The following is a 14,720-nucleotide window of genomic DNA, read 5'->3' on the forward strand; positions in this document are numbered from 1 at the left end:
GATAGCTGGAACCCACCTGAATCATGGAAGAGAATAACTTGTATCATGATGATTCGTGCCCGCCATCAAAATAAGGATATTACGACTGCTGCCCAATGCTCCCTGAATACAGTAAAAACAATCAGGCATGAACTAGAGACTTGCAATGGTGACTACGAGGATGTAGCAAGAAGAAAGATCCCTAGCAGACGATCTGATTGCGTTCGTACAGCAGAATTCCTCGCAAATCTGCAGGAACAGGTGTTGAAGAACCCTGGCATTGGAATTCGGGCTTTGTTCGTGGAGTTGCTAACTGTAGTCAAGCCCTGGATAACAAGGGTAGCCAATGGTAGGCCGTATGTATGGCAGCAGGATTCGGCCCCTTGCCACACCTCTGGGAAAAGTCAAAAATGGTTGTCTGAAAATTTCTACGACTTCACCAGTCCAAATGTTTGGCCTCCAAACTCCCCAGACCTTAACCCCATGGATTATTTTGTATGGGGCGCAGTTGAAAAAGACACCAATCGCACTTCCAGTAATACAAAAGCCCAGTTAATGGATAAAATTAAAACAGTTTTTGCGGCCCTTCCCAGGGAGACTGTAGCATCAGCTTGTTCGAGGTTCCGAAGCAGAATTGAAGCTGTGATCGATGCTAATGGTGGTTATTTTGAGTAAATCTTGTTGATAGTATTGTAATTAACTCTGCCTGTAATGTTTTTTTGTCAATTCATTAAATTTAATAGATACAAAGAAGATTTTCTTTTTCCTTACGAAACTGTCAAATTTATCCCGAACACCCTGTATATGTATTCCTTGTAGAAAAATAATTTAAGGAATTCACAACATATACTAGAATATAAATTAAATTAAACTTTAATATATATTTCCAATATTTCAGCAATGTCACGCTGCCATCTTCATGGGAACTTAAGATAAAGACACGTGCACACAGGCACTACATACAGCAAGTGAGGACGAAGCGAGGAAGCTACTGTTTTTCCTAAAGTCCTGATGGTGCCCCCCCCCTAGCGGGCTATATTAGGTATTCTTGGCCATTGGGCTGAAGTTCTCCTGATGTAACACTCCCAAATTTGGGGCAGTCTCATGCATCCAAATTTGTTGAGGTTTAGTTTGGCATGTTTCTTAGGGCTGAGGCTGATTCCACGAATAGTCTTTCAAATTTGAACTTGCTGCAGTGTATTATTATGGCTTTCTTCCACCGTCTTCTGTGGTCTGTATCCAGAGCTTGGTCTGCAAGCCCAGAGTGGCTGTATTGGTGAAACCGGATGTAGTGCTTGTGTTCTGAAATTATGATATTCGCTGTCATGCCTGTTTGGCCAAAGTAGGACAGCTTACAGTTGCAAGGGGCCTGGTATACACCAGGTGGAGCGGATAAGGGATGCCAATTTTCCATATGGTCTGTAACAAGAGGTCAAGTCATGTTTTTTTAGGATTGGTAATTTTTTCTGAGGTGCCCTGGATGTAAGGAATGGTCATGGATTTAGAGTAATGTTTGTTGTGAGGGGGGGGGGGTTACTGGTTTTAGTATTTTTCTGCTCCACTAAAGACCAACCACTTCCCCTAGACCTACCTGGTGTATACCAGGTCCCTTGCAGCTGTAAGCTGTCCTACTTTGGCCAAACAGGCAGGAAAGCAAATATCATAATTTCAGAACACAAGCACTACATCCGGTTTCACCAGTACAGCCACTCTGGGCTTGCAGACCATGCTCTAGATACATGCCACAGAATATGGTGGAAGAAAGCCACAATAATACACTGCAGCAAGTTCAAATTTGAAAGACTATTCATGGAATCAGCCTCAGCCCTAAGAAACATGCCAAACCTCAACAAATTTGGATGCGTGAGACTGCCCCAAATTTGGGAGGCGTACATCAGGAGAACTTCAGCCCAACGGCCAAGAATACCAAATATAGCCTGCTAGGGGACACCATCAGGACTTTAGGAAAAACAGTAGCTTCCTCACTTTGTCCTCATTTGCTGTGTGTAGTGCCTGTGTGCACATGTCTTTATCTTAAGTTCCCATGAAGATGGCAGTATGACATCGCCTAAATACTGGAAATATATATTAAAGTTTAATTTAATTTATATTCTAGTATACATTGTGAATTCCCTAAGTTATTTAGTAAAACCAACGTATAAGCCTTCCTTCAAGAATTACTATCATCAACGGAGATTCCATCGCACGCAATGCCCGCCAATACGATAAAATGAAGTAAGTTATTGAAACAACTGAATCGTCTGACCTTCCTAAAATGCTGCAGGGATAATCAGGTAATCCCAAATTGTGTGAAATTTAAGCGCCATTTCTTTTCACAGAAGGCTCTTCGAATCTATAACTGCACGAGCTGTGCCTTACTACGAGAACAAATTGCTGCCACACACATTCTCCTAGCTGATGCAAACAAAGCTATTCTGGCGCTAGAGGAAGAGCTTTCCACCAACATGCTAAATCACGAACTTTCGTCAATTCTACATGACGTCTCATGCACTGCGGCAGATAAAGAATTTGAAAAAATATGGAGCCGACATATCAAGAAATTTGATAAATTAAAAAAGAACTCAACCTCTGAACCAAAACTATCAACCAACACTGTAGTCAACCTTTCTTCAGTTATTTTGAAGCCTGAAGCACTCAACAATCTTTCACGTGGCCACAATTTCGCCATTGCTCCTAGAAAAATACCGGCTGAGGAAATAATGATCCAGATTGAACGCGAGATCCGCCACCTTTCAAACCACATCGCCAACAATATTAGACTGGATGTAGCCTGTGTTCTCACCAAAGCAAGACCACCAAAAACCAACATATCCAATAGTGAATATAAAGCTCTACAGGAAATGAAGAAAAACAAAGAAATAGTAATCACCAAAGCAGATAAGGGGAATACTCAACCAAACTGACTACACAGGTAAGCTAAAGGCTTTATTATTAGATCGGGCTAATTACCTCCCCTACTGAATACAGCCCCATCAACTCGCAAATTAGAAAACTCTATAGGCTCCTTAAGAAGGTCACTTCTTGGCCTGTGGAAGTTACTAACAAACTAAACAGTTTAACTCTAGACCCCCCACCCCACCCCCATATATATGGGTTCCCAAAAATACATAAACAAAATGTGCCATTACGTCCCATAGTGGATGGCATTGATTCCCCCACATACAAATTAGCTAAACATTTAGCCAAAGCCCTCATACATAAAAAAACTCAGCCCACTTCAATTCCAGTGTGGAAAACCTTACACTCCAACATACTGACATAATGGTCAGCTTTGATGTCTCCTCCTTATTCACAAATGTCCCACTCAAGGAAACCTTAGAGCTAATCCAAGCTAAATTTCCTCCCGATATCTGAGCCCTATTTCAGTTCACAATGAACTCAGGCTATTTCGTTTGGTAGCTAAAATTCTACAAACAGATAGAGGGGACAGCCATGGGTTCACCACTTTCCCCAACCTTGGCCAACTTCTTTATGGAGACTTTTGAAGAGAAAGCCTTAAACTCTGTCCCACAAAAACCTACCATATGGCTTTGCTATTTGGCCACATGGCTCTGATACACTCCTCTCCTTGTTAACACACTTAAACAACCAACACCCCAGAATCAAAGTCACATGGAAAAAGAAGAAAACAATAGTCTCACTTTCCTAGACACACTAGTCACCCGCCAGCCTGATGGAACCTTGGTTTTCTCAGTTTATAGAAAACCCTGGCAGATACATTCACCAACAATTCCCCCCCACACACACAACAATATGGAGTTATTAAGACACTATACAACAGGGCTAAACTAATCTGTTCAAATGACAATGCCCTAACCAATGAACTAAATCACATCCTTAACACTTTCTCAGCCAATGGCTACCCTCCCACCCAGAAAATCCAAAAAATACTAAAACCAGTAATCCCCCCCCCCCCCCCCTTCACAACAAAGATTACTCTAAATTCATCACCATACCCTACACCTGGGGCACCTCAGACAAAATTACCAAAATCCTAAAAAAATATGACTTGACCTATTGTTACAGACCATATAGAAAATTTGGTATCCCTTATCCACTCCACTAAAGACCAACCACTTCCCCTAGACCTACCTGGCGTATACCAGGTCCCTTGCAGCCGTAAGCTGCAAAGCATACTTTGGCCAAACAGGCAGGACAGCAAATATCAGAATTTCAGAACACAAATCCAGTTTCACCAGTACAGCCACTCTGGGCTTGCAGACCATGCTCTGGATACATAATACACAGCAGCCAGTTCAAATTTGAAAGACTATTCATGGAATCAGCCTCAGCCCTAAGAAACATGCCAAACTTCAACAAAGTTGGATGCGTGAGACTGCCCCAAATTTGGGAGACGTACATGAGGAGAACTTCAGCCCAACGGCCAAGAATACCTAATATAGCCAGTTAGGAAAAACAGTAGCTTCATCGTCATTTGCTGTGTGTAGTGCCTGTGTGCACATGTCTTTATCTTAAGTTGAAGTCTTTGTCTTTATCTTCATGGCAGCATGACATTGCTGAAATATTGGAAATATATATTAAAGTTTAATTTAATTTATATTCTAGTATACATTGTGAATTCCTTAAGTTATTTAGTAATCATATATATATATGTATATATATATTTTTTTTCAATTTAATGTCAGCCTGGCTGTCCGAGTGGTTAACGTATCTGCTCTCCAGCCAAAAGGCTGCGGGTCCGAATCCCACCATGGGCATGGATGTTTGTGATTGTCTGTGAAAATACTAGTGGTGGTGGTGGTCAGCGGTAGATGGCTCTGGTATAGTTGTGGTCAGTTAGTGGACTGAGTGGTGGAGACATTTGTAGAGCAGGTGCCGTCCATTGATGAGTCTTTGGACTCCCTGGAGGTCTAATAATAATAATAATAATAATAATTTTTTTTTTTTTGGATAATTATTTAGTATGCTATCTGCACTAAACACAGACTTTATTGGAATAAGACAAGAGTCCTTCATAAAAGTTGTTTCCTCATAGAATCTCTTTATTAAGAAATGTGAAACTTTACTTTGTTGTCCTAGCTTAAACAGATCCAGTGGTCTATGTCTATCCCCTTTTAGAGAGAGAGATAGAAAAGATTAGCAAATTTAAGCTAGGACAACAAAGTAAAGTTTCACATTTCTTAATAAAGAGATTCTATGAGGAAACAACTTTTATGAAGGACTCTTGTCTTATTCCAATAAAGTCTGTGTTTAGTGCAGATAGCATACTAAATAATTATCCAAAAAAAAAAAAAAAAAAAAAAACTTTATTTATGTATATTCCCTTTGTGAGAGATAGGAAAGATTAGAAATTTTTAAAGCACTAACTTTATTTATTTATTGACTGTTTTATTAGTTTCACATTAGCCACTAAGGTGGCATTTTTTTCCTTTTTCAGAATTGTCTGTTATTGTTTAATTGCCATTCTGTAATCCTGTATTGATGACGTCTATGAACTTAGGCAAAAATCTGACAATAAATGTTTTTTTTTTTTTTAATTTGAGTTTTCCTCTGTTTTTATAGTTTTTATTATTATGCCAACTCACAGTATTCCACTTAAATGGACTTGGTGTTAGATGCCTGGAGAAACAGTTCTTCAATGAAAGAGGCAACAATACAGGTAGCCAGGTTGGAGAAAATGGTTGCATAACGGCTTGAATATATGCACTAAACGAGAGATCGAGAGAGAAGGATATGCAAATAATTAAAACATAAGAGTACATTTAAATCAAAAAATTAATACAGCAGAAGGCTTAAATAAGAATTTTTAATGACATAAAATTTTAGCAGAAGTATTCAGGATATCTTCAGTATGAATTTAAAATTAAACAAGGCACAAGATGCATTGCAACTATGTAATAAGTTGAACCTATGCAGTCAATGGCATGCATCATAATAGAGCATCTGCTTTATGGAATTTGCAGAGACCATACAATCTAGGAAGGTAACCATAACAAGGTTTCAGCTTCTTTGTGATTTCTTCCTCCTAAATGGTGACGCCATCAATGAGTCTATTTAACTGACTAGAAGTTGGATCATAAGAAAAAGAACAAGAAGCAGTGTAATCGAATAACATTAAATTAAAGTTTATATAGCAATCTTTTCTGCCTTGAACCATTGCTTTACCCTTATCAGCCTTTGTGATAAACAAAAATTTATATTTCTCTTTAAGAATAGCAGTGCCTTAAAGTTCTGAATAAGACAGATTATGTGATGGAGGTTTGCACTTATAGAAAATTTGTGCTGCTTTGAAAACAAGATGGTTAGCTGTCTCAGGAAATGCATACTTTTATCTATTGCAAGGATAAAAGAAATCCAGAACTGGAATTGTTTTAGATGTAATAGCAAAACCAGGATCTTTGGATAATGCATTCATTTCTTCTGTAGCGAGAAGTTATTCAGAAATATTAATGATTTTTTTATCAGGGTCTCTAACAACAGAAAAAGAAGAGAAGAGAAAACTGTATTGACATCCTAGAAGATTAAACTTTCATATAATTTTATCTCCTATAGTGGGAAAAAGCCCTCTCTCAGAAGACTCCATAGATATATACTCTATTACATTAAACAACTCCAGAGATATTGTGACTGATTCATTATGAGTTGACTGAATAAAGGCTAGGGATGTTTTGGTCTCATTATGTCGACATGAAAGTAATTAAAGGACTTGTCTTGAGTAAATTATTTATGTTAATGGAATGGTTTGAACAACAACAGCTCTGTAATATCCATCTTAGACTCTTGATATGGTACAGATACATGGATCTTTGCAGTGTAGCAAGGCTCCCTTTTGTGAACTTAGACTTTCTCACAAATATTACTGGTATTCATCCTCACATATAATTTACTCTTAAAATTGAAATGGATAAATGCATTTCCTTCATTGATCTGCTTATGATTCATGCAGCCAAATGGGACCTTTAAATTTCTGTTTTTAGAAAGAAAACCATTTGGTCTCATTTTCGTCAAAAACCAGGCACCATTAAATACTTTATTTATCAGCTTGCTCTCTCTGTGCTCTACTAAGACATCACTAAAACAAAAAGAATATGTTATCAAACTCTTCTTGTCTAACAGTTTCACTGAATCTTTTGTAAACAAGGTTATTAACAGTTAAGGAGTTTCTCTGTACCAGTCTCCTAAGAAGTTATCAATCACATTCCCATTAAATATGCCAAAGCTGTCTATAAACGAATCTCCAAATTACTTACTTACTTCCATTAGTCTCAGATTGACTTTTCACCTGATTAATAACTTTCCTCCTTTGGTCTACTCTGGTATGTAACAAATATCCTGTCACCTGTGGTTTATTGTAGATAAACCACAGATCATAAGCAGATTTGCACAAGATGAACATCCAGACTATATTAGATTTCACAGTCTGGAACAAATATATATTATTTGCTGAACATGCCATTTCTTCCAAACATAGAATTCTGTGGAAAAAGTATATAGTCCTACACCAAAGCATTTTCTTATAGCAAATGTATAAAGAAAACTGTGAAACCTTACTACATCATAATAAATTTAGTTTAATCCTTTATCCAAGTGTGAGCAAACAAAGTTTGCGCCTGAAAGTATCTTCAGGACTGGGGTAAGGTGGTACAACACCAGGTCAACTTGTTGCAAAGGTGGAGCAAGCTACCAACACTCCTGTCTCAGTATCTCCTATAATGCAAAACACATCTCCTTGCGGATATGTCTAATGTTATGCATTAAGGGAAGGGCCACTACCCAGACTAGTTTCGACCTTTATTGAGGTCTCTTCAGCGGGAGCCAGGCCCAAGCTGAGATACCAGGCAGAAGCATTTGCAGGTCATCTCTACCTATAGGAGTTGCCAAATGGTGTGCCACCCTTTTTTAATAAATTACTCTGGATTTAGAGAAAGATGTTGAAAGTTTATTTTTCACTTGGTTAGAGTTCCCTGGTGAAAACAACAGTGGCCTTGTTTAACCGGGCAACGCCCCAGCCGGCATGAAATTTTGTCATGTTGTACCATCATTTTTTATTTTGGTTTAACCAATAAGAATACAATTTGGTCGGCTAAATCCCAAATTGCCAGCCCATCCTCGTTCGTTTAGTATCCAAGTAGATACCCAACAGGGTGCACCACGAGAAGATGAGGAATTGACATTAGGTCAGAATCCCTGGTTCGGTTCTCTGCATTCCTTTAAAGGCTATGTGGAGGTCTCCTCTCAGTTATATAGCTTTGACCCTTAAGCAAATATAACATTAAATGGATAATATAATGAGGGAAAAAATCAAAACATTGTCAGTTAAAAAAAAAAGTATTCTTCTTTATGTCAATTTACTATTTTATAGTGCCGACTCACTCATTTGCTTTTCGTTGGCTAAGAAATGTGATTTAATTTTTGGACTACTTTTAAACAAAATTCTCATTGTCTTTCTCTGCTTACAGATAAACTGCAAACATAATTCATATCTGATTTTGAAAAAAAATTAAATTAGCTCTGTATAATTACCTCAATTTCAGAAGTAATATGTGCTAATTGATGATGAATTTCTTCCACCAATGCAGGATCCATAACTTCCTCTCCTCGATTATCTCCCTTAACTAATTCTTGCCATACTAATCCTTCCTCTGCTTTAGTTAGCATTATTTCCAATCTATAATGAAGAAACTTTATAATCAAAAACAGATGCAAAACAAAAATGCTAGTTTAAAGTAACATTAGAACAATTAGAAATATAATTCAGTGATTTTTAATATAAATGTGTGACATTTATATAAATATTTGATAAAGTAACTCCCTATTTCATTTAAAAAAGGAAATGGATTAAGTTGTACTACTAGATAAAAGAGTACTATTAAAACAGTGAAACAGTTTGTGCCGAATCTGAACTTGAGTGGACAAATTTTCTGGAAAATAAAAGGAAAGAAAACTATTACAGATAGAAACAGTCCTATTTCTCTGGACCAGTTCATTTACGGAATGAACTGAGGATGAAGACAAAAAGAAACTGGTCTGCATCATTTACAGATCAAGAATAAAATAGAAGTTGAATAGTTCCCACAAGCTAGCTCAAACCTACTAAAAGTTTCAGTAAGAATGCTTTATGACAGCATATATATATATACACAGTGGTGCCTCGTAGTTCACATTTAATTCGTTCCAGAAACCCATTCGAACTATGAATCGTTCGAAGTCCGAATCAAGATTTTACATAAGAAATAATGGAAAGCGAAACAATCCGTTCCCATACCCAAAAAATTTCAATAATTTTTTTTTTATTTTATCTATTTTAGGTTTTTTAATGTTAATAACTTAGAAAAAATTAAACAAATAATCTTATATTTATTTTATTAATTTTAATTATTACAACATAAAAATAACAGTGAAGAATATTTTTTTAATATAAAAATCACAAAGACGAAAATAAGGCTCCCGTTGTTAAGCGTGTTCTTTCTCATTCTTAGCTGGAGTTGAGAATGCTGATTCATGTTCTCTTTTTTCTGCAGAGAAGAATCCATCTGATATTGTTTGGCACTGACGATTTTCTTTGATATTTTTAAAATAACCCATCACGTTATCATCGAATAAGTTGATATTCCTGGTTACTACTATCTTATTAGGGTGCCATTTTTCTACAATAGCTTGTGTTCTAACCCAAACAGAGAACAATTCTTGAAGGTCGGCATTGGAAATGCATCCTTTGGCGTCCTTCTCTTCCATAAAAATTTCTTTTTCCATTTCTTTTTGTTGTTGATCGTGAAGATGTTGAAGTTCTTCTGTGCTGAGTTCAGTTTTATGATCACCCATTAACTCCTCTACATCCTCATCACTCACCTCTAATCCCATAGCTTTACCCAAAGACACAATTTCATTTACAACAGACTCTTCTTCACAGCTTACTACTTCACTGACTGAAATACAATCTGGCCAGAGTTTTTTTCAAGTAGAAATCATTGTTTTAATAGAAACTTCTTTCCATACCTTATCGACGATCCTTAAGCAATGAAGAATGTTGTAATGCTCTTTCCAAAATTCTTTAAGAGTCAGTTCAGTTCTGTGGCATTGGTTATTTCAAAGCACTTTTGAAACATAGCCTTAATATACAATTTTTTGACGTTTGAAATCACTTGCTGGTCCATGGGTTGTATGACAGAAGTGGTACTGGGCGGCTAAAACTTTATCTTGATGAAACTGAATTTACCAACTAAATCCTCCTCTAACTTTGGTGGATGAGCAGGAGCATTGTCCATCACTAGAAGAGCTTTTAATGGTAGATTTTTTTTTCAGTAAGATAAGCTTTTACAGTGGGAGCAAATTTTTGATAAATCCACTCAGTGAAAAGCTCTGGTAACCCATGCTTTCGTGATGGCCCCCCACATAACACCGAATTTGCTCTTTATGACATTGTTCTTTTTAAAAATGCATGGATTTTCAGAATGGTAAATGAGCAAAGGTTTTATCTTACAGTCATTTCATGTGAAGTGCATAAACTTACATTTTGCAAGATTAAATTGACAACCATTGTCCTTTGCCACTGTCAATTTATTTAAATCATCCTGTAGGATATCTACAACACCTTTATCAACTACAGCCCTCCTCAGTTTTGCATCAGCAAGCAACAGAATATTTCCCCTTAAATCTATCGCTATATCATTATTATACAAATTAAAGAGAAGTGACCCTAGTAGAGTCACAAGGTATTCCACCAGTCACCCTCACTCTCTTAAATTCCACTCCACCATACATCACACATTGATAGCTGGCTGTCAGCCATCCCCATCCATGTCATCAGCCTAATATCCATTCCCATTTGCTCCAACTTAGTAATAGTTTTTAGAACTATTTTTTTTGGTATAAAACCACAAACAAAGATGTCAAACAGAGATTATGTAATAGTTTTATGTTATTATCTAATAGTATATCCTATTCAAGTGCCATAATTTGACTCATGATTAACTATGGGTCGTACAACATGTGGTGAGGACCCAATCTCTTCCGCATATTGTCATAAGTATTCATGGCTGTAAATCCATGTGTTCATGGGGCCAGTTTGCCTGTTCTGAAAGATGAAAAACTGAGTTTTCAGGTGAAAAAACACCTATTTCTGTCTATTTCTGTATGAAACTGGCTAACTTACCTTTGGTCAAAAGAGACCGGATAAACATTTCTCATGTCATAGACAGAATTTAACCCAGGCCTTTCTGATCAAAGGGTTTCATCTATACCGACTGAGCTCCAGAGGCTCTTAATAGTATTATAATACAGCAGTCCCTATTAATATGCCTAATGCATTCTTTAAAACGGACATATTAATTGAAAATGCACTAATCAAATGTATGAACCTATGGGGAAATGTATGATTCATTCCTCAAATTTCTTTTTTGACCCTTAATTTTTTTATAAAAGAATCAGGGGTCCAGTTAAATGAAAACCATGAGGCTGAAAGACAATAAAACATATTCAGAATATAAATTTATTATTCTACTTCTTACCAAAGAATTCAGCTAACGTAGTTTTGGTGGGCATTCTGTTTCTTTTTTTCATACAACTGACGGGTATGGCCCTATTGCCTCTTCTACTTTTTTTCTGCAAATTTTACTACTTCTGTCTTCATCAGAATCAGCCTCCAAGCATTGCTGCTTAAAAACTTCAATTGTATGAAATATATCTTCAAACTGTTTCTGTGAAATCTCTTTTGGCTGACTGTCAGTGGTTAAATTTTCTTCATATCCTTCAGGATCTTCCTGCTGTGCATCTAAATTTCACAGGTCAGAATCACTTAATTCCTCAGAATGAGATTTAATTAACTCTTGGACATTATCATTGTCGATCTCGTCAAAACCCAGTTCGCGCCCGATGTTAGCAATTTCCTCAACAACCTTATCCATTTCATTTGAAAAGCCTCTAAAATCATTTGCACAATGTAAGGTATACCCTTATATGTGCTAGTGTTGTAAAATAAGGGAAAACCTCTAGTTAAGGGCAGATCCTCAATTTAGATTGCTAATGCTCATGTTTAGTAGTCCTTGAAAAATTTATATTAGTTAACGACTGCACCATCAAGGACTATGTAAATTTTATATTCTTTACAAACATGAGAATTTATCTACTAAGCACATATAAGAGCCCTTTGTTCGTTAATCTCAAGCAACTCTGAATTGTACAGTCGTGGCAGTTACTTAACCTTGGTTACACAAGTCCGATTAGTTTTTGTGAGACAGTGCATTGGTTAACAAAGATCAGGCAAGCTATTTACAATATAAAACAAAACATGTTTATTTTAACTAAGACAAATATTTTACAAACAGCAATGAGCATATCATGTGCTTGAATCACCATTTATGAAGTAAAGCTAATCACGTGAGCCATCAAACAAAAAGAAATCTCACACTCAACTTATTTATGACGTGAAAAGTCCTTTGAATTTTATAAAATTTTAAGACAAATTATATGTAACAAGGGTGAGCCTCAGCTAATGGGGGGGGGGGGGTCCTGCAATGAGGGGAAACCTGAGCAGCTCCGAACCGAGGCGATAGTGCTAATAGGGCATTACCAAATACTGTAACTTGGTCAGGTCATCATACAATGGTCATACCACCATCTGTCATGCGGATTACTAAGGGATGTGTTCGGTTTTAGACAGAGGGACCCGTTCAAAAAATATGTTAGTATCCCTTAGACACCATTCCTCAGCACTCTGCTAGAGGAAACTTCATCAATGGGCCCGCTTCCTGTTTAGGGAGGTGTTCAGGGACAGCGCAAAGAAATGGTTCTGCAAAAGGACAGAAAAGGCAATGACAACGGCACCAGACTATGGCTTTAGGCAACTGGAACATCTTTTCTTTGACAGGGAAGGAGAAGGAACTGGTCGAGGAGGCCAAGAGCTACCAACTACATTTAGTCGGGCTTTCTTTGACAAAGAGGAGAGGCTCTGGAACTGTTGACCTGAATGAGGGGTGGAAGCTCTACTATTCTGGTGGGAGTCTGACAATGTCTGCTCAGGCAGGTGTGGGGGATGCTCACAAGCCCCCAGCTGTCAGACTGTGTTGCTGAGTGGATCCCATTGGGGGGACAGGTATGTGTGTTAAGGTTCCAGATGAAAAACCACAACTTGGCTGTGGTACAAGCCTATGCACCTAATCTGGAGTCAGAATACTATGCCGTCCTAGAGGAAGTGGATGCTGCTTTTGACAGGGTGACAGACATGGAATCAGTTCTGCCAATGGGTGACTTTAATGCACATGTTGGAACAGATGACCAGACATGAAGGGGTGTGTTTGGGAGGAACGGAAACCCTGACCTTAACATGAATGGGTTGAAATTATTGGACTTCTGCTGTACTAACAGCTTGTCCATAATCAATACCTTCTTCCAGCACTGAGAAGTCCATAAGTATAACTGGTACAGGGATACACTTGGACAAAGGTCTCTGATTGACTTCTTTATAGTCTCAGCAGACCTATTTTCCTCAGTGCTAGAAGTTCGTGTGAAGAGAGGGGCAGAACTGTCAACCAGCTTGATGTCTGCACTCTACGGCTACAGAAACCAAATGCTACCATCAATGCTGGTAAACCTAAGCAGCTATACTGCGTGCAATGGGAGGCATTGGAAAATGAGGCTGTGAGGAAGAATTTTGCAGATAACATTTCCTCCAGGTTCAAAGAGATTCCCAAACATACTGCAGATGTTGAGGAGGAGTGGGTGCTGTTCTGAACAGCTGTCACTGCCTCTGCACTCTCATGCTGTGACAGAAAGCAGCTCAGTGACGGGCAGTGAGAAAAGGACACGTTGGTTCCAAAAAGCAGGCCAAAAAAGGAGGCCTACCTAACATGGCTTAGGGCCAGGTCACCTGAGATGCGTTTCCGGTACACTGAGGCACGAAAACCTGCTGCCAAGGCAATAAAGACAGCAAAGCAGAAGGCTTGGGAATCCTTTGGAGAAAGATTAGACTCATCCTATGCAAATGCAAAAAGTATTCTGGCAGACCATCCATGCTGCCTTCGAGGGAGGAAATTGTGCACAGCAAGGGAAATTAAACCCTCTGATGGTGCACTTTTAACAACTGAGAAGGATATCCTCCACAGATGGAGGGAATACTTTGAGAGCTTTCTTAACCCAGGTGGCACAGCAGCTGTGGACATCCAAGAGGTGCAGATCGGGACGATGACTAGTCTCACAGCAGAAAATATCTATTTAGCAATAAAATCGGGCAGGGCTGCTGGTGGTGATGATGAAATTCGACCTGAAATGCTAAAAGCCTTAAATCGAGACAGTGTTCTCTGGCTGACTCGAGTGTGTCAGGCTGCTTGGATATCTGGGCGAGCACCAAAGAAATGGCAGACAAGCATAATAATAATACCGGTCTTCAAGAAGGGAGACCAGAGAGAGAGAGATTGGCAACTATCATGGCATTTCTCTGCTCAGCCTGCCTGGGAAAGTATATGCTAGGTGCTTGGAAAGAAGGTGCAGGAGCATAGTTGAGTCAAAATTCCAGGAAGAACAATGTGGCTTTTGTCCTGGTAGAAGCACAACTAACCAAATCTTGACTTTAAGGCAAGTCTTTGAGAAATCTTGGGAATATGCTAAGAATGTCTACACATGTTTTGTGGACTTGGAGAAGGCATATGACCGGGTTCCTCGGGATAAGCTTTGGCAAGTAGTACATGAGTACGGAGTGAATGGCCAACTATTAGCTGCCATCAAATCCCTGTATGAATGCCCAGAGTTTTGTGTCAGGGTAGTCT

The 14,720-nt window shown here is 38.3% G+C and overlaps 1 protein-coding gene across 2 annotated transcripts in view; it reads right to left on the minus strand.

Moving 5' to 3' along the window:
- Positions 1–14,720, minus strand: part of LOC150103089 (nudC domain-containing protein 1) — a 171,800-nt gene that overhangs the window by 15,628 nt on the left and 141,452 nt on the right. For both annotated transcript variants that reach the window (XM_090397646.1, XM_090397647.1), the window contains exon 7: positions 8,485–8,629. In XM_090397646.1, the coding sequence (XP_090253772.1) occupies positions 8,485–8,629 (145 nt within the window). The remainder of the gene's footprint in view (positions 1–8,484; positions 8,630–14,720) is intronic.

This window comes from Typopeltis vanoorti, chromosome 9, assembly GCF_054136105.1.
Source record: "Typopeltis vanoorti isolate ZY-2024b chromosome 9, IOZ_Tvanoo_1.0, whole genome shotgun sequence".
NCBI lineage: Eukaryota > Metazoa > Arthropoda > Arachnida > Uropygi > Thelyphonidae > Typopeltis > Typopeltis vanoorti.